Genomic DNA, 24,164 nt, shown 5'->3' with positions numbered 1-24,164 from the left:
TAAACACTTTTAAAAATTAAGTAATAATATTTGACTCACTTTCTAATTGTAATGTAAGTTACCTTTAAAAAAATTAATTGCTGAATTAGTATGAATATATGTTGAATCCCACACGCAAAGAGAAAATGCTGGAACAGACAGAAAGGAAGATGGCAGGCCTTACATTTTTGCGATGGAAATATTCTCATTATTTTGAACACATGGAAGAATCTGAATGGACATTTCAATAGATTTTTCCTCAACACTGGCTACAGTATTGTTCATTTTTATTTCATGCTGGTAAACTCATTAACTAATATTAATGAAACCTTCTTGTAAAGTGTGACCAAATGTCGATTATTCCCACTTTTTATTGGTAGTGTAAGTATTCTTTATCCCCCCTGTCTTTAGTGTAGTGCTGTACGTGACTGTCATGCTTTGCTGAGCTTTAGCTTGTGTTTGTTTCCTCAAATTAACACAGTCACTTCATCTGGACCCAACATCCCTCAACCTCCCCCCACACACCCGAGCACTAGCTGTCAGATCCTCCATCCCTCCGCCCTCCTCTCCTCCTTCTCCACCAGGTAAGACAGGATTGCCATAAATTGATACTTTTTCACTTTTATTTATTTATTTTTTACTTGGTCCTACTTTATATTAAATAGATGAATACAATGTACTTAATGTGTTCATAAATTTACTGCAAAACTCTTCTGGTGCTCTTGAGATTAGGTATGGGTAAGGTTAGGGACTTATTTAGTGGTCTGGGTGGTTTTAAGGGGGGGTTAAGGTGTAAGGTATGGTCAATAATGTAATTATTATTGTAATTACAGAAATTAGTTAAAGATGTAGTTACATGCAGGTATTTAATCAAGCATAAATATAATGTTAAAACTTGTATTTACACAATAAGAACATTGTAACGAATTATTAATTTCAGTTAGAGTGCATATTACTTAAGGCCCTAATATAAAGTGGGACCTCAAACTTTTTTGCTTTTTAACCCATTTAATCCCATCAGTCACACTTATGACCGATTCTTTTTTTTTTTCTTTTTTTTTTTTCTGGATGCTCTGAAAGTGTATTTGTTGTCTTCAGGCAAGAAATTCAACTTTTAAATGAAAAAAAAGTGTTTAATTAACTCTTTATCAGGCAAGGAACTATCTTCCTTGACATTAATTACAATATAATATATTTAAGTGGGATATAAAGAGTTAAAATATTTCAATCTGTATGTTTACATGGAAGACAATATTCTGATATCATACCTGTCAACATTGGGAGGCTTGACATTGACATTAACACCAGCCAACTCACCAAATGCAGGTAGCTTTCAGCTGTGGCTGGTTAAAGAGCTGCTCCTACTAGCCACTTTGGCTGGTTGAAAGTCGTTTTTAAGTTGTAGTTTATCGAGAAGCAGCATAACTGACAAAATAACTGATCGCGCAAGCAAAAGGAAGCAAGTGAATACCGAGAGGATGATCACGTGCATGGTGAGACCCAGGCTTTCTTCACTCGGTGACGAGCTTCGAGTGTTTATAAAGCTTGCACGCTCTCATTTCCTTGCACAAAGCAACCATGCCTGCAAATGCAACTTGTGTGATCGCTTTTATTTAAAATAGACTGGACAAAGGGTGATGCTCGTACATCCACAGTTCTGCTGTGGGTGCACAAGGAATGTGCACCCAGATTCAAGAGCTCCAGATTCTTTTTAAGCCGGCAGCTAGCTCTCTGCAGCTCTCACATGGTCACCCACTGAAGATAAGCAGGGCTGCGCCCGGTCAGTACCTGGATGGGAGACCACATGGAAAAGCTTGCTGCCGGAAGTGGTGTTAGTGAGGCCTGCAGGGGGCGCCCAACCTGCTGTCTGTGACGGGGAATCTATACTGTTCAGTGAGCGCCGTCTTTTGAATGAATCGAGGTCCTGACTCTGTGGTCATTAAAATCTCAGGATGTCCTTCAAAAAAAGAGTAGGGGTTTAACCCCGGTATCCTGGTTAAACTGGGACACTGGCCAGAAGGCCACATCATGGCATTCTAACCCTCCACATATCACAATTGGCTTCATCACTCTGTCTCCTCTCCACCAATCAGTGTGGTGTGCATTCTGGCCCAAAAATGGCTGCCGTCACGTCATGCAGGTGGATGCTGCACACTCATGGTAGATGAGGAGATTCTCTTCTATGTGTAAAGCGCTTTAAGTGCCCAGCACTAAAAGCACTATATAAATGTAAGGAATTATTAAAATTATTATTATTATTAAAAAATGTCTTAAGCAGCAGTGGTTGCCGCTTTCGCTTTAATGTTTCTTTGAACAGATTATTAAATGGCCTAAAGTTAACTGTGTACAAGTGATTATACCTACAATGTCACGCATAGTATTTTTCACCTGCTTTCTTTTGCTTAGTTATTTTTTTAAGGATTCATTAATATCCTTTACAATAACATTTATTTAGATATTTTACAATCATTATTTTTAAAATGTCATTGAAAAAAAAAAAGGTTTTAATTAATAAATGCGTGTATACAGCTATATTTTGATTGTTTTTATTATTTAATTTGTTAAAATTTTTAGCTGAGAAGTAATTAGTTATTTATTTATTTTTGGTGTGGCCAGAGAGAAAATAGGTAAACCCTTAATTTTGAGCCCTGAAAAGTCATGTAATTGTAGTGAAACGCTATGAAACCACAACCCATTTGCTCGTGCTCGTTGAGCAAGCTCATATACAACACACACAAAAAATGTGTAATAAATGAGGAGGCATGTGGAAATATCTCAAAAACTAAATCAAGCAATTTTAGAATGCCAAAGTGGAATTTATGCAAATAAAATATATTTTCCCAACAAAAGAATTGTGGCTAGTGAAAATGGGGAGTGGCTAGTAACACTGGAAAACTACTAGCCACAGTGGCTGGTGATCAAAAAAGTTAATGTCAAGCCCTGCTTATATGTAAAAAGTGTTTTTGTCAAATGTCAGAATGTCATAAAGATCTGCATTAAAATGTACAAACAAATATTTATTTATAGTAGTTCAGTTTTCTTATTTTCCCTCCTCCAATCTGTAACAGGAAGCGCTGGAACCGGCTCTTTGTTCAGTTATAAATCCATCTTCTGTAAAGTAAGACATAATAAAGGCATGATTCTTTTATATATCTTTACCAGGGACATCCATAAAATTGTGAATGTGAACGCCATCTGCTAACTTTCTTTTTTTCTAACCTCAGGATTCATTCATGAGAAAGCAAACCATCATAGCATAACACCGAGATGCTTTGTAACTAATTCAATCTTCTTTCCTGTAGAGATCTAGGTTTAGGTATGAATGATGTTATGTCTCACGTATTGCACAGCTGTTTAACAAACTGACTTTTTGCTGGAATATATGTATGTTTCTATTGGGGAACATCACTGAAGTCATTCTCTAAAACAATAACATGAAATAATTTTAAGATAAATATTTTTTTTCATTTTGTAAATAAAACATCGATTGTATTTTAAGTGTCAAATTATCGTTAAATGAATGCAAATTATTTACATAATATTATAAGTAAAAGTTATATCCTAAAATCAATTGTTAACTATTTTATAATATTATTATTTATGATATAAACAAGAAAATAACACAGTATAATACTCATAAAACATTACTCTTAAAAAAAATAAACCTAAATAAAAAAAAGTTTAGTAATTATTTAAAAATGAAAAGTACAAAAATGAAACTTTGTTTTTTAAATCAATATCTTTACTAGTTTGTTTTACTAGTTTTTTACATTTTCAACACCTGTGACGTGAAATAAAGGGAGAAATATTATTTAAAAAATGTTCATAATGAAATATTTAGTTTTTAATACATGTTTTAACTTTATGATATTGATGTTTATGTCACCTGGGGGAAAAAATCTATAGTATGGTGAACTATTCATCAAAATATTAATGAAATAGCTAGCCAACTGTACATTTCATTTAAGTTTCCAGATGAAGAAGAAAAGTCAAATGACAAATAACAGTTTTATATTATCAAGTGTTATAGGTTATAGGATGACCCCCCCCCCCCCCCTCCGATTTTATATAATTAAAACAAATTTAAACATTTATCGTGACTGAAATGTTTTGTTTTGAGAATGAATCAAATGACTAACACACTATATTGTGAATGTTTACATTCAAGCTTTCCTTTAAAAACAATTGAACTTGTTGACCAGCTTCAAGTCTCATCTTCTTCACGTTCAGTTATTCATAAGCATGATCACATAAGCTGCTTTTCCACTGTGCTGTATAGTACTGCCCAGTTCACTTTGGTTTGGTTTTGCTCAGCTCAGTTTGAATTTCCACTGCAGTTTAGTGCTGCTTAAAGTAGGTGGGGTTATTGCGCCGCCTCTACTGCTGTGATATCCTGAAAGCTGCCATTTCACGTGTCTTATTGTTGCTGTGGTAAAAAAAAAGAAAGTTGAATTGTGCTAACCAACAATAAAGCAATGTCTGCTGCTGCTGAGTAATTAAAGATGCTGTAAAGTGCATTGGTTCAATAACTTTTCTTTGATATTTACATAGTAGTTATGCAGCTTAAGTTAAAACATTTTTCCAGATTTGATATACTCGTTTATAACCAAAGGATTTACCTCTAGAATGAAAGCTCTAGTTTGACCGTATTTGGAACAGTAGTGAATATTAATAACCTCTGCCCTGTTGCTCTGTGGCTTATGTCAATACCTGCTCTCTAGAAAGAGTACCACAGTTTTGTTCCAGAGTTGTGTTGTGGATAAACTATATGAAAAATGAGGCAGGAATTATTATCAACCTCCTCATAAACAGATGATATTTTTAAGATCATTGGCCTTTCACAGTATGAGCTAAGAGATATGACATGATGCATTAAACATTTATATTCAGCAGTTTATATGTGTCTGTTGCTTCATCACAAACATGCACAGCATATTTCTCAATATACACATTACCTAACAAAAGAATCAGACTTTATGCTTCTGGGTGGCTCTGAATAAATGTATAATCTGTATATCCTGCATTTTGCATTCAGATGTACTGTTAACAGATAGTTAGCTAAGTAAACTATATAGATAGCTCTTTTCAAGTATGTGTAGATATAAAGAAACTGTATAAACCTTGAAGGCCACTCCACATCTTAACTTATCAGCCCTTCCTGTGGGTACTGTCTCTTTTCTCCTCAATTGTAAGTTGTTTTAGACCGTCTGCTAAATGCCAAATTATGTAAATGTAATGTAAATCAACGGACCTGAACTCTCAACGCATTTCTTTAAAAAATAAATGATAATCTATAAGAGTACTGGCGCAGCCATTTAACAGCTATCTCTGTGTTTGTGAATTATAGAAAACAATGTTAAGACGTGGCACAGTGCAGCAGGCTTTAGTCTCCTATTTTCTTTTCAAAATAAGAGTCCCGCATACATAGTAAATCTGATGTATGCTTAGATAAATTTAAAGATAAGGGAAAGATTCTGATTGTTGCAATCTCACTAGCAAACATTGTGAACAATCAGACACAGCCTGGAGCTTGCATAATAATGATTCTATGTGCAATGCAACAGTTTTGTTCCAATTGGACCAATTTTAACTGGTATTTTGCACTCAAAGGATTTACTTGAGAACAAGGAAGCAATGATGTTTGAGGCTCATGGTATGTCATTTCCATGAATTGAACTCTTATTATTCAGGGATGCCTTGATATAATCCAGATTTTCATACTATGGCACTTTTAGATATTTTGATTTGGTGTCTTGTTGCAAATCTGAAGATGCTGGTTGTGACTTATCTCAGCCCAATCTGTGATCAGCAGTGTATATACATCATGTTTTGGTAGTGGCATGCCTGGTTTCGAGCCTCACCTGAGTAAAAATTGTTAGGTTCAAAACACAGTGGAAAAGCCTCCAAAAGTAAGCTGTACTAAACCTAACCGAGCCGAGCTGAGCCGTTCCATCCAGTGGAAAAGCAGCTATCTGCTTGTTAAGTCCTGACGTCTGGAATACTGTTTCCGGTTCCAAGGTGCTACTCGGTTGAATTGAGAAGATATTCGTTTTGGACCCCTTTTTAGTCCTGTAACACATTGAAGTGATTTTTAAAGTAACATCATGGTGTACACAACAGCCTCTGGACTTCCGTATTTAAACAATTTATAAAAAATAAATTACTTTCTGACCATGATATTAGGCATGGCTGTATACAGTTGATGTCAGAATTATTAACCTCCCTGACTTATTAGCACCCCTGTTTATTTTTTCCCCCAATTTCTGTTTAATGGAGGGAAGATTGTTTCAGCACATTTCTAAGCATAATAGTTTTAGAAACCTATTTCTAATATCTGATTTATTTTATCTTTGCCATGATGACAGTAAATAATATTTTACTTGATATTTTTCAAGACACTTCTATACAGCTTAAAGTGACATTTAAAGGCTTAACTAGGTTAATAAAGTGAACTAGGCGGGTTAGGGTAATTAGGCAAGTTATTGTATAACGATGGTTTGTTCTGTAGATGATCTAAAAAAAATAGCTTAAAGGGGCTTATAATTTTGTCCCAAAAATGGTTTTTAAAAAATTAAAAACTGCTTTTATTTTAGCCGAAATAAAACAAATAAGACTTTCTCCAGAGGAAAAATTATTATCAGATGTACTGTGAAATTTTCCTTGCTCTGTTAAACATCATTTGGGAAATACAAAAAAAAAGAAAAAAAAAATCAAAAGGGGGCTAATAATACTGACTTCAATTGTATATTGCTGTCATGATTTTCGAAAGCATTACAGTGCTTTGTAAACGTTAATTATTACCATTTGTTGAGACTCCGTATAGAGTTTGATAGAGCACTTGGATCCCAAAGCTGCTTCGCATGACGTCAAACTTAACTTGTGGAAATTGTACCTCATGGAGCTCTACCTGAAAAAGCTTCTACTAACACTCATTTTCTGCTCCATCTTTGGTGTGGTTTGGTGTGGCTAACTAAAACGTCCAATTCAGCGTCTGACATTGATCTGTTATGCTTTCTCTTTAGCGTTCGGGCCCGCAGTGTGTCCGCTTGTGGGAGCTGTGAGTACATAAGGACACCATCAGCATCCACATCACACCTCTATCAACCCCCCACCCTCGGCCTGCTCCAACTGGTGTCAGAACACGGCATTTCAGCCACAACAAACCCCAGCTCCACCTCTCCTCTCCATCGGGAAAAACAACAGGGCTTTAATGGGAGCGAACATATGGGGAACATTTTTAGTGTCAATCTAGTGGAAAAGCTCAGAAGCTTGGGCCTTTACAAAGTAGTCGCAAGAGGATTGGTGGATTCTGTCCGAAAAGAAAGAGCAGACCCGCATAACAGTCCCCCGTGAGACAATTAAAGGAGCCATTTTGTGCATCGTTTTGGCGTGCAGCTAAACTTTCCGAAAGCCATATCAGTTCGGTGACTTATCAAGTAGGTGGAGAATTCCTGTCGAATGAATGTGGCACTGGGAACTCAAAGCATGGAATTCATTACAAAGTCAAACACACATTTTTTTTCCATCATAGGGTGTTCTAAACACTGCCCAGAAGACAATAGCTGTATATTTGTTCACTTTTAGCATCTTTTGTTGAAACTTTGTCACCATCAGTCTTGAAATCACTGTTTTTTTTATTGTAATGAAGTTATTTTGTTGCAACACCACAGGAAAATGCACTATGTGGCCTCTGTTTTTGCTTTCTGCCGACCAAGCATCAATGTTAGTAGTGCGTTCCGCTTCGTGACAAACACTTTGTTCATAATAGCACTTTTCGGGGCATTAAAATCCCTTTTTCTAATAAATGCAGAGTACATTATGTGAGGTTATGTACTGTACCTGCAGTTTAAACACTGTAAAAATGAGCTGTATTTATGGTGACTGCTGGTGGACATTATACAGACTTGTTGAGCGAATAGAAGTTATGCTGTGCTTTATTTTCACTGTGCTTTAATTCAAGAACTCATTTGATGGTACACCGTGCACATACACCTATATGTACTGCATGTTGTGCAATTTCAATGTCACAGACACCATTTCACCTAATTGTAAAGAGCGTAACATGTGATTGTGTTCTGGCAGAATCAGGGATGCCGTAATGAAGTTAATGTTGTGGTTTTGCTTTTATTAAACTGTACACAATTGGATACAGGAACTATTTGTTGCATTTTCCATTGAACTCAACATGCTTTTTCACCATCTTGTGTTCGTTTGTGTCTGTCAACCAAGTGAACAGAAATATGATCATATTTTTTTTTGTATGTGGAGAAAGCCTTGTATGCGTTGGAGATCTTCAGAGCGGCGTGATGAAGTGTGCTATTTCCTGGTCTACAGTTCTCATGGTCTTAGTTTTCATGTTTTCCCAAGTAATATACTGTAAATGAAATATTCCACTCAGTACAAGACACAATGCCTGGTCACCACTTTTGTAGAATATGTATGAGTTGTGTAAAAAAAAGGTAATGTAAAGAATTATGTAAAGAATTGTTAATTTAAATGAGGGTGAGGTCGAGAAAAAGTTGTATTTTTACATTAGAACAAAGTTAAGACACTGTTTAGGCTCACAATAAATTGAAGCCTCAGAATTCACTGTATCACACCTTTTTGGGCACTGATATTGTGTTACATGGCAATAAAAAACCGAAGTGTATTTTTTCATGTGTGTGTGTGCATGATTTATAGTTTCAGACTACATTTTACAACTGTAAACATAGTAGAACGAGTGTATAAAAGCACAATCTTGATAATGTTTTTCTTTTTTTTTTTTTTGGTAAAATGTCTAAACTACACACAAAAATGGTGGACAATGAAAAAGGAGCCCTGGTTTTGGTTACAACTTTAAGTAATCTGCTTTCAAGAGTTCACAGTTTACAGATGATTGGTTATAAAGTGTGTTGTTCGGCATGCTGTCCCGGGAGAGAGGAGACCTGAGCTCATGAGATCCTCGAGCCTGGGGCTCCCTCCCGTTTGCAGGGCTAAAGGGGAGTTTGAGCTCAGGTAGATTTGGCTTTTTGTAGCTTGTTACGTTGCCGATGCACCTCGCTACGCACATAAGGTTAAGGATGACTGCTATTAAAAGAGGTCACCCGGAGTCCCCGTTCCTGCTCTCCAAGCACAAACACACAGGCCAAGTTGTCAAAAGAGGTAACAGATTTATTAAACAAATATATCAGTATCAAAACCAGGGAACAAAAAGGCCAAAACAACAAACAAAACAAGGTACGCTACCTAATATAAAATTTCTTACCTAAACCGAAAATAAAGTTCCGTAAATGAAACATACAATTCTACCCTCTATAACTATGCATTAAACAGGAGAAAACGCGACAAAAGAAAAAGGGCCTTCCCTTTGATCATTCAGCAGTAAGTAAACATTTAGCCACAGCTAACACACAATACCGTCCTAGTACCGTATTTAACGGAGTATCTCACCAGATGACTTTGAAACAGGGTTGTAGACAGTAAATAAACGACCAGCCACCGCTAATGCAAGTTATCGTCGTATTATTGAAAAAAGTTTCAGACAGAAAGATATCACTGCCACACGGAGATCTCAGAGCAATCTGCTCACACGCGCAACAGCGAGGGGAAACAGGAAGAGAACTCGATAAGCAGTGCTAACAGCGTGCTTTTATAACTGGCGCCGCCCCTCTCACAGCTGCACCTAATCTCCTCTCATGTGGAGAGAGAGAAAGAGACAGATCATAAACGATACAACACACACAGGAACAATACACACTAGCATTGTTGAAATAATGTTACTCAATATGTAACATAGCTAATGACCAATTAGGGATTGCTATGAAGTGATAACTACTTACTAGTACAACTAAGGTGCCGATTTAGATTAGTCAATCAAATTTAGTGCATGTTTTTTCCGATGGTGGCAAGCACGCGAGCACGAGGAGAACATGTACCAGGTCTCACTGGAAGAAGAGACAGTACTGTCTCAATGTGATCTCCTGGCTAAATAAAGGAAATAAATAAATAAAATGTAAACTCCACGCATAAACGTTGACTGGCCTGGTAAGGACTAGAACCAGTGACGTTCTTGCTGTGGGGCAACAGTGCTAACCACTGGGATGCCCAATCTAGGAAAGAACAGGGAAGTAGGGCTGGAAAGGGGATTAATCTAAATGAAGATGACTGTGGTATGGAACTTTGGTCATTTATAGTGACTTAGAAATCGTCTGATTGGTGAATCATAAATTGGCTAATGTGGGATTATCCGTTATCATTCATAAACATGTGATCCTCTCAAAATTAGTTTATAAATCAACTTCACTAAAACCGAATTATGTAAGGAAAAAAATGTATTTACAAAACTGGGATATAAAAAATAAAATAAAATGATAAAGGTGGCCCTGAAAAATGAAGCTTTTTAATTAAACTGAATAACTCAATGTACAACCTCCTACTGTATGTTATGTTATATTATTCAGCGATACCTAGGTATATCCAGATTTTCATACGATGGCAACTTTAGATATTTTGGTTTGGTTTCTTGTTGCAAATCCAAAGTCTTTAGTTGTGACTATTCTCTCAGAACAATCTGTGATCAGCAGTGTATATACATCACATTTTGATAGTGGCGTGCCTGGCTTGGAACCTCACCTGAGGTTGCACTAATTAAAGTTTGAGGTGCTAGGTATGAAACGCAGTGGAAAATCTCCCAAAAGTAAGCTGTACTGAACCGAACTGAGCTGAACATGTTATGTTGTACTTCAGAAATGATAATAGATTATTATTTCCAATTAGGCTGATAATAAAAAAATATTGTTTTCGGTATATTTAATTTTAAGTATCCTATTCAGGTCACACTTTACAATAAGGTTCATTAGTTAATGTTAATTAATGCATTTACTAACATGAACAAACCATGAACAATACATCTACTACTGTATTTGTTCATGTTAGTTAGCGTTAGTTAATGAAAATACAGTTGTTCATTGTTAGTTCATGTTAACTCATAGTGCATTAACTAATGTTAACAAGCAGGAACTTGAATGTTAATAATGCATTAGTAAATGTTCAATTATGATTAATAAATGCTGTACATGTGTTGTTCATGATTAGTTCATGTTAGCAAATGCATTAACTAATGAACCTTATTGTAAAGTGTTACCCTTATTCATTTAGTTTTGTATTCGTGTATGAGTGCAGTTTGAATGTGGTAACCTTGTATTAAAGAGGTGTGTTGGAATATGCAATCTGAAATACTTTTCAGACACTAAGGTACATATTTAACATGAATAAATACTATGTGCCTTGTAACCAGTAACTGTTTGTTTGTTTGTTTGTTTGTTTGTTTGTTTGTTTGTTTGTTTGTTTGTTTGTTTATTATAAGAGAGCTCTGATCTCATCCATGTCTATTTCTACAGCTGATGTGCAGCTTGCATCACCATCTATTGGTAAAATGAATAGTAGTAATACATTAAAATAATAAACATTTGGGACAGCTGCCTTTACATGAACATGAACTTCTTTATAACACCATAACAACTTTTAACACGGCATTGCCCACCATTGCAACTATAACAGCTTCAACTTTCCTGGAAAGGCTTTCTACACGGTTTAGGAGTGTGTTTATAGGAATTAACCATTCTTGATAATTCTTCTAGAAGCTCAGGATGTTGGTTGAGATGGCCTGGCTATAGCCTCTGTACTAATTTGTTCTAAAGGTGTGCTATCAGGTTGAGGTCAGAAGGTGCAGTCCAGTCCAGTTCCTCCACACCATGCCCTTATAGATGTGTATGCCCTGATGCATGTTGGAACATGAAAAGGTCATTCCCTGATTGTCCTTTCAAGTTGTGAGCATTAAAACTTCCAAAAATGGTATGCTAAAGCATTAACAGTTCCTTTCACTGGAACTAAGAGGCCAAGCCCAAATTCTGAAAAACAACCCCATACCATGATCCACCTAACTTTACACTTGGCACAATGCAGTCAGGCAAGTACTGTTCTCCTGACAACAGCCAAACCCAGACTCCTCAATAAGACTGCCAGTCAGAGAAGAGTGATTCATCACTACAGAGAACTCATCTGCTCTAGAGTCTTGGTAGTCACAGCATCCCATGCTTTACATTGAACTTGGTGATAAAAGGTCGGGATGCAGCTAATCAGCTTCTGAAACCCATTTATGAAGCTCTCCATGTTAGTTCCTGAGCTAACATAAAGGCCACACAAGGTTTGGAGGTTTGCAGCTATTGCATGCAGAAAGTTGGCTACTTTGGCACACTAGCTGTGCATCCTAGCATGCATAGGGTTGAGTTACTATTATTCCCACTTGGTTTCACTTTATTATAATGCCACTAACTGATGACCTTAGAATATTTAGTAGTGAGGAAAATGGACGTATTACACAGGTGGAAGCTGATCTCAGTACTATGCTTAAATTCACGGAGCTCATAAGAGCGGCTCGTTGTTTAATAAATGTTTGTAGAAGCGTCTGTGTGCTTATGTGATTGATTTTCCAGCAAACATGCTGCAGAGCCCATGCTGGCTTATTGTGGGCACAGTGGACTACAGCCAGCCCACACCAAATCTAAACAGAGCTAGCCCAGGTAAGGCCCTTAGCCATGGGTTCACTTATTACTGATATTTTTACAGTGTAACTTCACTAATAAAATAGCTTCGCTACTGAAAAGCTTTTTGATTTATAAAGTAGCAATGCTACCGACCCGCTACTGAGAAATGTAGTTAAGCTAGTAGCATCACTACTTGTAGAGTCAATACTTGCAGCTATCAGACTGGTTCAGGGCCAGGGTGGGACTCCTTTTCAGCCCTGGAGTTTCAAGCCTCAGACCGGCCTACCTCAGTTTACAACTGACTATATTAAAATAAGGTCATTTCCAATTCAGCTTCTAATTACACTATCATGTCTTTTTTTGAGAAAACAGCTGCTTTGGAACTTCAAATGTTCAACAACCCTAACAGTATTATATGTCTTAACAATAAAAATGAAAAAAAAAAAAATTACTCAGACGAGAATCGAACCCGGTCTAACGTGCTATCCACTGTACCACAACAGGTGTACAATGAATGGTGACTCATCTGAGTTGTACCATCATTAACCTGCAGGCTGCATCCTGCTCATGAGGCTGCGTAGAGCTGCGGTAAAATAATGAATAAGAAGGCTGTAGTCAAGTAAATAAATAAATTAATTTAAAAAGTGTGACTGCTGAGAGCAACAGATTCTGGACGGACCAGCCCACCGGGAATTCTCCCGGTCCTCCTGATTAGAAAATCCAGGCCTGGGGCCTCATGTACGAAGACTTGCGTGGAAATCATACTAAAACATTGCTTACGCACAAAGCTGTAAATGTGCGTACGCAGAAAAAAATTCAGATGTATGAAACACTGCGTACGCCGAATCCCTCGCATATTCTTTGTACATCCGAATGAACGTGAAACTAAGCGCAACATGCACGAGTGCAAAACCCCTCCCTGCCTCCTCCCCCGTATGAATATGCTAATGACTCTACTTTGGCAAAACCCAATGAAAAAGCAAAGGCAAAAGCAAGCAAAAAGAGAAACTTTGAACAGAATGTGAATTGAAGGTGCTGCTTTCGGAGGTAGATCAGCGAAAATCAGTGTTATTTGCAAATTTGTTCTCCGGAATTAACAACAAAAGAAAAAAAATAGAGTGGGAGAGTTTAGCTGATGCGGTTAGCACAGTTGGGTCTGAACATCGCACTGAGTGAATTTAAAAAAGAAATAGTGTGGTTTATATCTGTAAAATGTTGCAGTATTCTTAATAGTCTTAGTGGCGCAGCTCAGACGCATATGAACATGTTTTGACACGCTCGAGCATGAACTCGGTTCGAATCCAGCGTCTGATGAACTCTTTCGTCTTTTTCCCCCCGCTACATATCAGATTTTGCCCACTATTTATCACGAGAAAGACAAGTAGGAATCATTAATAAGTTTGTGCATCATAATTTATTTGCACATTTATTGAATGGAAATGTTTCACGTATGCAAATTCATCTTCAGATAGTGTCTTTATAACAATGTGCATGCAGTAGATAGCTCAGATTACATTGGGAAAACAGGCGACCGCTGCAAATTGCGCTTTAATGTTTAGCTGGTCAACTGTATGGTATGGAAACCTTATATACCTGCTAGATGAACCCGTCTCATACAGCTGCCATTGCAAGGCTCAGACACTTTGTAGAGAGGAATTTAACACAACTGCCTCTAGGAGTCGCCAGTGGAAATAAAACAGACACGCACAAAAAATGTGCGTACGCCAGGCATAAAGCTGGCGTGGAGCTGCGCACATTCCCACGTTCAGTTCATCGTTAGTAAATCCAAACGTGAGCGATTCTGAGCCTGAAACCTAGCGTACGCAAAGTTTTTGTGCGTACGCAGCGTTGATACATGAGGCCCCTGGATTGGTTGTAGTAGCCTAATGCTTTAAGCGGCAGAAAGGATTAACATAACTGGTAGACGTAGTGCGCCCCAATCAAACCAGAAAACCAATTAAAAGCATCAGAATAGCACCACTTTAATAAATTGTCCTAGCAGAAGTCATTATGGAAATAAAAAACAGGAAAAGCAACAGATTGAAATCATTCAACATATTTAGATGTAACCCCATTTGATTTCTTTAACATTTTCATAAGTAACTGTAATTTAATTACACTTTTTTTCAGTAACTGTAACGAATTACTGTTACTTTTATTTTGTAATTAAATTACGGAAAGCCGTTACATGTAACTAGTTACTCCCCAACACTGGTTAGGGCCTAGTGAGGGCTTATTGAGGGCTAAGTGAGGGCTGCCCTTGCAGGACTAGCACTGAGAGGCCAATGAGCACATGAGTACTCTGTACTGTGTGGGCTTATACAGGATAGGTACAGGCTTGTTTGCAGGGTTCTTACACCTGTGCTCATGAAAGTTATTGGAACAACTTAAACTGAATGGAGGGGTGTCTCTTTTACAAGGTGTTTTTAATGTGCTGTAAAATGGAGAAATTTAGGGCCATTACATCAAATTGGTTACCCTGTATTTATGTCACAATCGTACATTGTTTAAAAATGAATTAGCAATCTGACGACACAAGCATCTATACTTGCAAATATATTTAATGTTAAAGTACAGAGTATCACAGTACAGTGTTTTTACATAGGTTAGTGAATATCAGTTTGAGCTCCGGCGCCCAAAATCTACCCAGCCTTGATAATCTGAGAGGCAGTCCTCTCGTTGGATGATTTCTGCCAAAAATGAAAAAGAACAGCAAGTGTGAGAGAGACTTCTTCGTTTCTTTGACCGTTTCTATCTTCAGAGACACACACCTGATAGTGCCTGCAGGAGCTGACGGGACATGAGCTCGCGCTGATCCTCCGATAACCCCACTGAACGCCTTACTCGAGCCAGCGGGGTCTCATGAGCCTCGGGTGAGCTCTCTGGGGAAATTGCTGACCTCTTTGTGTTCACAGGTTTGACTTTAGACAGAGGAGAAGCCGCACACGCTGCCACCAGCATTGCTACAATGGTCAGTACAATGAATTTGGCCATCATTTCTGTGAGGAACAATCACGAATGTCAATACAATCGTCATACAGGAGATGAATAACTAAATTCAAATGAATGCATGGTTGGAAAATTCAACTGGTTTATTATACACTGCAAAACCCACCAGTAAACTTTATCAAATGAAATGAAATGAGTGTAGTTAACTCAATATTGAGTGAAAGTTATTTCTACTCATTTGAAAAAAGTTTTGAACTCAGTGTTGAAGGTAATGAGTTCATTAAATACGTCATTAATTTAATGGAGTAAGTTTACAGTACTCATATAGATTTTTTTTTTTTTTTACTCAAATGGTTTGTAGCATTCGGTTTCCTCAAATGGTTTGAGTTACCTTAACTTATTGGGTTTTACAGTACTCAGTTTGAGTTCTCTTCATTTATTGGGTTTTACTGTGCTCAATTTTTCCTTTACTCAAATGAATTAAGTTCACAGTACTCATTAGGATTAGTTTTTGAACTTATTTGTTCGATAATCTGAGAGGCAGCAAAATGGTTTGTCGCAATCGGTTTCCTCAAATGGTTTGGGTTACCTTAACTTTTTGGGTTTTACAGTGTATTAATAATCTAATTTTAATGTAATTTAAATAGAGTTTATTACTAAGTTTTCCATTATACTGTTTCTATTAATTTAGAATATTTGATTTGTTCATATTATTACATAAATATTGTTCTCATTCATGTTTAACTAACAAATAGCCATCACATGAGGTTTATTAGTTAGATTATGTTAAAAGTATACAATCCAAATAAATGGACATTTTTAGTTCTGGTGGAAATCCTTGTTAAGAAGTTTTGTTTTTTTTTTAAACACATTTGACATTATAGTTTTCTCATAGTTTATGCTGGGTTAGCTGTTGATCTTCTAGTCGATGTTCCAAAAAAACAACCTAAATTATTACTTGTATACTGCAAGATCATCACTATATTTCTAAGAAGAGTTCATTTTATGGAGTGTACTAAAGCTCAAGTATTTAGTAAGCTACTGTATAAAGGTAGAACTGTATACTATACTATATGAACTGTGTGCTATTTTGTCAGTAGTAAATGTACTAAACTAATATAAGTACCAAATTGGCCCAGTTTTTAGTTTTAAAACTGATATATTTAGTGTAAATAATAAACTTAGATTGTGCGGCTTAGATTGTACAACTTTTTTGTCACTACATGTGAACTCTTAGGTGTTAGGTGTAATTAGTAATAAGATAACTAATTACTGTAATTATATTACATTTCCACTGAAACGTAGAGTGAGGGATTACTTTTTATTTAAAGTTAATTGTACAGTTTTACAACTTTTGATTACAGTTACCTATACTATACTATACTATACTATACTATACTATACTATACTATACTATACTAAAATAAATAAATTTAACAGTTATGTATAAATCAATCCAGAGATTTTTAAATAATTGTATTCTTCAACTAAAGATAATTTTTCAAGATATCTGCATGTACTTGAGAAAAAAAGAATTACTTTACAGTTCATGACAATATAAGGTATACATTCTGGGAAGCCATGCACTTGTAAATATATATTTTTTGTTTATTTAGGCGTTTTGCATATTTATTTTGGGTTTTATATTTTTCACAACTGAACATGTTTAAGAAGCAATTGTAGAAATTTATGTTGGTATATGATATGAAATATGGTGCCATTCACTTGAAAACTTTTGATGCAAATATTATTTAAAATGTAAATGTTATTAAAAAAAAAAACAGAGCTAAAAAGGCATGTTTGACCCAAATGTAAAGATTTAAGAGTTTAATTTCTATTATGTGTTGAGATTTATGTGGCTATTTAGTGTTTAGTCAAGTAATTAAATTACTTATTGAGTAATCAGTTTCAAAAAATAAATAAATGCAGTTGTAATGATATAAGTATTAATTAATAACTTAATTACTTTTTCCAAGTAAGTTATCCAATACCTGGTATACAGATGATTTACCGGTTGAACGAAAGTACACTTTGACGTATTTTCTAGGTAAACTAGTTTTGTCTTATTTGTAATAAAATTATACTTATTTACTAATACACACTTAAATAAAAAAGTGTTCTTTTTCTTTAAGAAAGAAATAACAAAAAATGTACAGTACCTGAATAGTGCAGAGTCACAAATGTTTTTGTTTTGAGTGTCACAATAAAATCCAAATGACCAGTCTGTCCTTTTATATGTCATTTTCCAGATAAAAAAGATGTTAATCAATGGAGTTGGTAAATGTTGTTATGAAGGAGGAGCGTGATTAAACAGACTACGTCAAGCAAAAGATAGTCATCATATGGGAAATTCAATAGTTTTTTTTAATGAAAATTTAACTTAGCAAACATAACAAAACCCCAGTGATCAGACAAGTTATGGCACTTAACTATCTGAAAGCAAAGATTTAGTAATTGATTCTTTTTTTTCATGTCAGTATCCGAGTGCTCCTTTAATCAATTGTCCTAATGTAATATTATACGATGTGCCATCAATAAGTGACACTTTTTGGAACTGTTTTATTGATTAAAATGACAGAAGGAGAAAGGCTGTGACACAGTGCTTTTGATTTTATTGCCATTGAAAAGTCTCTTGCTTCCTCCCAGGACCATTAAATTTATGTACCTAAAGATTTTAGCCATGATCATAGTCCTGTGCTATTACGTGAGTTTGCAGTCAACAAACCACCGCCGGTCCATTCGTCTTGGCATGCATATTGAGGTATACTGTATGACAGCATACAATGCTAGGTTCTGATATTTTGCCTCTTTTATTTAAACTCTTTTATTTTTCACATTTTTATTTATTTAACATAATGGTGTAGTAATTGGTCAGTGATATAAAAATCCCTTTTTGTCCTGTTATTTGACAGCGAGGGTGTACACGTTTAAAAACGTTGAGGTGATACACCTGTTTTGATGTCATAATGAATCTCAATAGTAATAACAATAATAGTAATAAAAAATAAGAAATTTCCAACAAAAAAATTAAGGGATGTAGGAAACACAGGCTCACCGGTAAAATGTGCCCTTGTGTACATTTTTGAGAACCAAGAAATTTGTTTTCATGGGTACATGTGGCTATATTTTATGTGGAAAATGAAAATTATGGGGCATTACCATTGACTGCTTACCTCTGTTGGCTTTTGCTAGGCCTAGGCCTGACTGATTTGCTTGGTAGGTAGAGCAGACTGGGGTTCGAGTTTGGTAAAGGGTGGTTCCAGAAACAAGGTAAAAGAAAACCTAATAAAAGCAGCATGAGGTTGCAATAGAAGCACACATCCATGATGGCTTTTCTCTTGTAGTTTGCTTTTGAAAACACTATCGGTTGAGTTCTAAGAAGGGGGTGGGTGGTCAGTCGATATCGATTTATGCGAAATGGCACATATTAGAAAACATGCCCTATAACCTATTATTATTTTCATTTATTTTTTAGTGTTTGGCTTAGTTCCTTCAATAATCCAATGTTGCCTCAATATAATGAACCCCCAACGTATACAGCATATGTTTTAGGCAGCGCATGCCCTTCCAGCTGAAACCCATCACTGGGAGGATACCCATGCTACCATGGGGAGAACATGCAAACTCCACACAGAAATGCCAACTGACTCAGCTGAGGCTCGAACCAGCGATCTTCTTGCTGTGAGGCGACAGCGCAATCCACTGCGCCACCGTGCTGCCCTCCTATTATTACATATATAATAGGAGGGCAATCATGTAAGATTGTTAAAAATGTTTGTGGCGCCCTCTAGTGGATTTGTGAAAACAGAAACTGCGAGAAGATGTAGTCCAGGGTAAATATTTGTTGATTCTTAAAAATGTAGTCCTGGGCACAAATTTTCAGTGATCCGCAAAAATTTGCATTCTGTCTTTATTCTGTGGAAATCATATTTTGACAGATGTCAGTAATCAAACTAAAATAAAATAAATTGGTGAAAAAAAAAACATCTGGGCGAGGCAGTGGTGCAGTAGGTAGTGCTGTCGCCTCACAGCAAGAAGGTCGCTGGGATGCTGGTTCGAACCTTGGCTCAGTTGGCGTTTGGGCAGATTCTTTTGTTCATAAAAAACCTTAAATATAAAAAGTTTCTTGAAATTTTATACAGGATTAAAACAACTTGAAGATGAGTAAATAGTGCACTTTTTATTCCTTAGCCCTGAAAGGCACAAATACAGAAATACAGTAAAAAGTAAAATCTTTTAGATTTCTTTTCAAATTATTAGAGACCCCTAATAAAGAAATAATTTATTTTTGTTTAGATTTTTTTTTTTTTTTGCACTTTTTCGAAAGTTTTTAGGGAAATGTTGCAATTTTGCAACATTTTAGAGGAGCAGAAATACAGTGATTTTACTGAAAGTCTAAAAAAACTAAATAGCATATAAAGCTTTTTTTTTTTTTACAGGTAATGCTTATGTAGACTCATAACAGCATATCTACATGCAAATCATCGCACAATAACAATAATTATCCAAATCATATTTTTATGAAAAGGTAAAAAAAATATGAAAAACTTAGATTAAAAAGCCTCTTTGCTATCTGAAGTTTTCTTTTAAAATAAGAATTTTCCTCAGCCCTGTGTGTGTAGGTTCAGTAATTTCACATTTATGGCAAGTAACAGTTGTCTTTAAATTGAACACAGGGGAAGATAAAAATTCTCATTATCACTTTTTATGCACTACCGGTCAAAAGTTTGGGGGCCATTTTTTTATTGTTTTCTTTTTTTGAAAAGGATTCTATTCATCAAGGTGGCATTTAATAAATGTAAAACAGAATGTTAAATTGTTAAATGTTTATTAACAATTTCAGTAACTGCTTTCGTATTGCATGTACACTATAAGAAAATCCCAGATTTTCACAACGTTACTGTCATTTTTTAAAATTGATTTAAAAATGATTATTTAAAAAAATTATTACATTATATCTTTTGCATGTTATTTATAAGAATTCCAACTCTTTTTATTTCATTCAACAGTTTATTTCAGACATTAATACAAATTAACTTTTATGCTAGTATTGACACTTTTTTATATTCAGAAATAACAGAATGTTATTGCAGCCACAAAAACAATTTGGTTACATCTTCAAAAATAACCCATCCTGTTTTGAAACGACATGAATGTCATAGTACATTTTCATTTTTAGGTGCACTGCATCTTTATTTAATTCTATAAAGTTAACATGAAAATGTAAAATTATTTTTAATGAACTTAACTTTGTGCTTAGCCAAAAACAAAAAACTGGAACAAAAGTAATTAATTCATAGAACCAAACGCTGTAAAACATCCCAAGTAATTTCAAAGTCATGGTAAACGTCAGAATGGCTAGCTGAGGAAAGCCTGCTTCACAGTAAAATATTGTTAGTTCTACATGATAATACTGTGAAATCACAGCAATGGACTTTACTGTCTAAGTTACACTATATGGCTGTAATTTCACAGAAATTGAATGTAACAAAATGTAGCTCACAGCATTTTGTTGTGAATTTACACACAATATTTTACTGTGAAAGTAATGCAATTATTGGCCAATAATTTACTGTAACTTTAAGGTCAATTTTTTTTACAGCATAGTTTCAAAAGAAATTATTTCTCCAGTCATAATTGCTTTATTACTATCACCATTAATAATAATAATAATAATAATAATAATAATAATAATAATAATAATAATAATAATAATAATAAATATTGTAGTGAATTTGAAGAATCATGTGACTATGAAGACTGGAGTAATGAAGCTCAAAATTCATCTTTAAAATTACTGGAATAAATTATTAAATTAAATGATAAACTACTTTTGAAAACGTATTTTATAGTGCAATAACATTTCACAGTTTTACAGTTCGCAATATGCTGATGAAATAAATGCAGCCTTGGTGAGCAGGTTAAGCTTATTTTAAAAATTTAAAAATCCAACTGACCCCAAACTTTTGACCGGTGGTGTCATATCAAATGTTCACACTGTATTTAGAAAATGTAATGAAATAAATGTCTTTAACCAATGTTCAGCTATAGTAGTCTCCATCCTGCATGTTCATTTTTAAATTGTGTGTGGTGTGACGTCATAATAGAGGTGCATTCTGCCTGGTGCGTTCTATATATGAAGAAACACTGATGGTTCGTCAAGCTGAATAATCTTAAAGAAAATCAATACCAATTATACTGAAATGTTTCAAAGACTTCACACATTCCACAATACACACAATACTGTCTGGGTAGTTTATCATGTCCTTTAATTATGCTAATAGCACTAATGGTCCAACATTCCTGACCGTTATCACCTGTTCCTCAAGCCAGCAGACAGATGTTTAGGTGAATAACAAACCAGAAAAACAGGAACGGTTCAGCATATTTTATCAATAAAAATCAAATAGGATTTACTTTCAACTTATCAAAGAAATAGTTCGTTTTATTATACTTATACATTTGTAATTATAACATTTTGTAACAAAAACACTGTTTAAATAATGTGAATACTTTGATTGAACACATTGATTAGAATGATTGGATTTGAAAAAAAATACTTTGGGCATCTTGATTTTTTTATTTTTTATTTATTTTTTATTAAAAATAATGTCAAGTGTGAGTTTAACATGCATATTTACTAAATCTTTACTAATAGCATTGTAATATTAAACAATATGATCTAATAGTTATGAAAGTATGTTGATGTTGCCGAGCTAAAACTGAACTATTTCTATATTTCTAACAAGTCCATTAAGTTATTAGTCTCTCTGTATTATAAGCCTCCCTGTTTATTGTTTCCAAAATTTCTGTTTAAGGGAGAGAAGATTTTTTTCAGCACATTTCTAAACGTAATAGTTTTAATAACTCATTTCTAATAACTGATTTATTTTATCTTTGCCATGATGACAATAATTAATATTTTACTAGATATTTTTCAAGACACTTCTCGACAGCTTAAAGTGACATTTAAAAACTTAACTAGGTTAATTAGGTTAACTAGGCAGATCAGGGTAATTAGGCAAGTTATTGTATAATGATGGTTTGTTATAGACTATCGAAAAAATATATAGATTAAAGGGCTAGTGATTTTGACCTTAAAATGTTTAATAAATAAAAAATAAAACTTTATTTCTAGCCAAAATAAAACAAATAATACTTTCTCCATAAAAAAAAAAATATTATCGGACATACTGTGAAAATTTCTTGTTCTGTTAAACATCATTTGGGAAATATTTAAAAAAGAAAAAAAATTAAAGGGGGCTAATAATTCTGACTTCAACTGTATTTGCAGGAATTGAAATAAAAATTTGAACAACAATATTTTATAGTCAAGGGATTCAATTATTTTATTATTCAGACCTACTGTCTGATGCCAAGTCTCATCAGCTCAATATGGAAAGCAACAATGCAATATGTAAAGTGGAAAATTATTTCTTTATTTAAATTTGCATTGTCCCTGACATATGTGCAAAGTTTAGTGCAAAATGAAAATGAAGTTATATCATTTACATCTGCTGTTGTCTGCAGCAATGCACTAATTGCATTTAGGGCTAGAAAAAGTATAACTGCATTTTCATTTACACCATGGGATGTAGTCTGTAGCAAATATGTGTTTTTAAAATGCATTTTGAGTCAAATGTATAGCAAAAAGATAGCAAAATGTTAACAGTTAAATATTTATTTATTGATTTTTTTTAATAATGCATTGACACTTAAAGTCACTTTTTCACAACTAACAGATCCAGTTGTTCAATCGTGCAATGCTATTAGATGGTACACTGTAAAATTGATTGTGCCAATTAGTTATGACAACTTAATATTTTGAGTTATGTTAACTTATCTCGATTGAAAATGTTGTCAACTTAAGTTTTACTTGGTTAAACTTATTAGACTTTAAAAAACCACTTTTTCAAACATCTGAGCTTTAAATAAAACAAATATGTGCTAATGAAAACAAATACATATTTAATGAAATAAATACACTTTAAAATAGTATTTGTATGCATTTTGAAGTACATTCATTCATTTGTTTTTTGGCTTAGTCTCTTTCACACACATACACTACGGCCAATATAGCTTACCCAATTCACCTCTACCCACATCTTAGGACTGTAAGTCTTAGGACGTAAATATTTTACAATTTGTCAATTTAGTGGCTAATTCGTACAAATTTATATGAGTTCAGTCCTACGAAAATGTACGATTTTAAAAAGAAGGCGTGGCACCTAACCCCATCTCTAACCCCAACTGTCATTGGGTGATGAGCAAATCGTACTAAATTGTACGAATTAGATACGAATTCATACAAATTAGCCACTAAATCGAAAATATCTGAATTGCTGTAAGATTGCATTGGGGAAACCAGAGAACCCAGAGGAAACCCACGCAAACACAGGGAGAACATTCAAACTCTACACAGAAATGCCAACTGATCCAGCCAAGGCTCAAACCAGTGACCTTCTTGCTGTGAGGTGATAATGCTACCCACTGCACCACCATGACACATAGATTTTGTAGTTTTATATTTGTTTACTTTTGGATGATAACAGATGATGAACATCTTTCTGCATGTTTAGAATTTGATTGTGCTCATAAAAAAAAGGCTTAAGCGGGTTGACCATTATTTTATTAGTTTAATATTCTATTTTTTTTTTTATTTGTTTGGGATTAGTTTGGATGTTTAGGGGCATTTTATGTTAAATATTT

General features: G+C 34.8%; 3 protein-coding genes across 18 annotated transcripts in view; 1 reads left to right on the top strand and 2 right to left on the bottom strand.

Moving 5' to 3' along the window:
* The window catches only part of hap1 (huntingtin associated protein 1), an 88,740-nt gene extending 80,111 nt beyond the window's left edge, over nt 1-8,629 (top strand). For 4 of the 16 annotated variants that reach the window (XR_015502392.1, XR_015502391.1, XR_015502393.1 and 1 more), the window contains 4 exons: nt 461-563; nt 3,048-3,097; nt 3,204-3,295; nt 7,002-8,629. Coding sequence is in view for 11 of the 16 variants with exons in the window: in XM_087273375.1 (XP_087129501.1) it covers nt 461-563; nt 7,002-7,332 (434 nt within the window). In the remaining 5 variants the exon portion in view is untranslated. Of the gene's footprint in view, nt 1-460; nt 564-3,047; nt 3,114-3,203; nt 3,296-7,001 lie in introns of all 16 variants that reach the window. The other 12 variants (XM_087273379.1, XM_087273377.1, XM_087273378.1 and 9 more) reach the window with 4 other exon arrangements.
* pla2r1 (phospholipase A2 receptor 1) overlaps nt 1-24,164 on the bottom strand; it is an 868,273-nt gene that overhangs the window by 345,564 nt on the left and 498,545 nt on the right. The gene's annotated exons all lie outside the window — the stretch shown is intronic.
* LOC100536965 (uncharacterized) lies at nt 15,050-17,702 on the bottom strand. The gene is made up of 3 exons (XM_087273463.1): nt 17,615-17,702; nt 15,278-15,505; nt 15,050-15,196 (listed from the first exon to the last, which is right to left on the bottom strand). The coding sequence occupies exons 2-3, from the start codon at nt 15,501-15,503 to the stop codon at nt 15,123-15,125; spliced, it is 300 nt and encodes a 99-aa protein (XP_087129589.1). The 5' UTR covers nt 15,504-15,505; nt 17,615-17,702; the 3' UTR covers nt 15,050-15,122.

Source organism: Danio rerio, chromosome 11 (assembly GCF_052040795.2).
Source record: "Danio rerio strain M-AB ecotype USA chromosome 11, GRCz13ab, whole genome shotgun sequence".
Taxonomy (NCBI): domain Eukaryota; kingdom Metazoa; phylum Chordata; class Actinopteri; order Cypriniformes; family Danionidae; genus Danio; species Danio rerio.
The sequence above is the reverse complement of the archived record's forward strand: the minus strand, read 5'-3'. Positions and strand labels throughout refer to the sequence as shown.

What these genes read in the sequence shown, in the direction of transcription:
- LOC100536965 (XM_087273463.1), bottom strand. Translation starts at nt 15,503, where the DNA reads ATGATGGCCAAATTCATTGTACTGACCATTGTAGCAATGCTGGTGGCA. An exon ending in GCTCCTGCAGGCACTATCAG is followed by an intron (nt 15,197 to 15,277) that starts GTGTGTGTCTCT and finishes CATTTTTGGCAG; the next exon opens with AAATCATCCAACGAGAGGAC.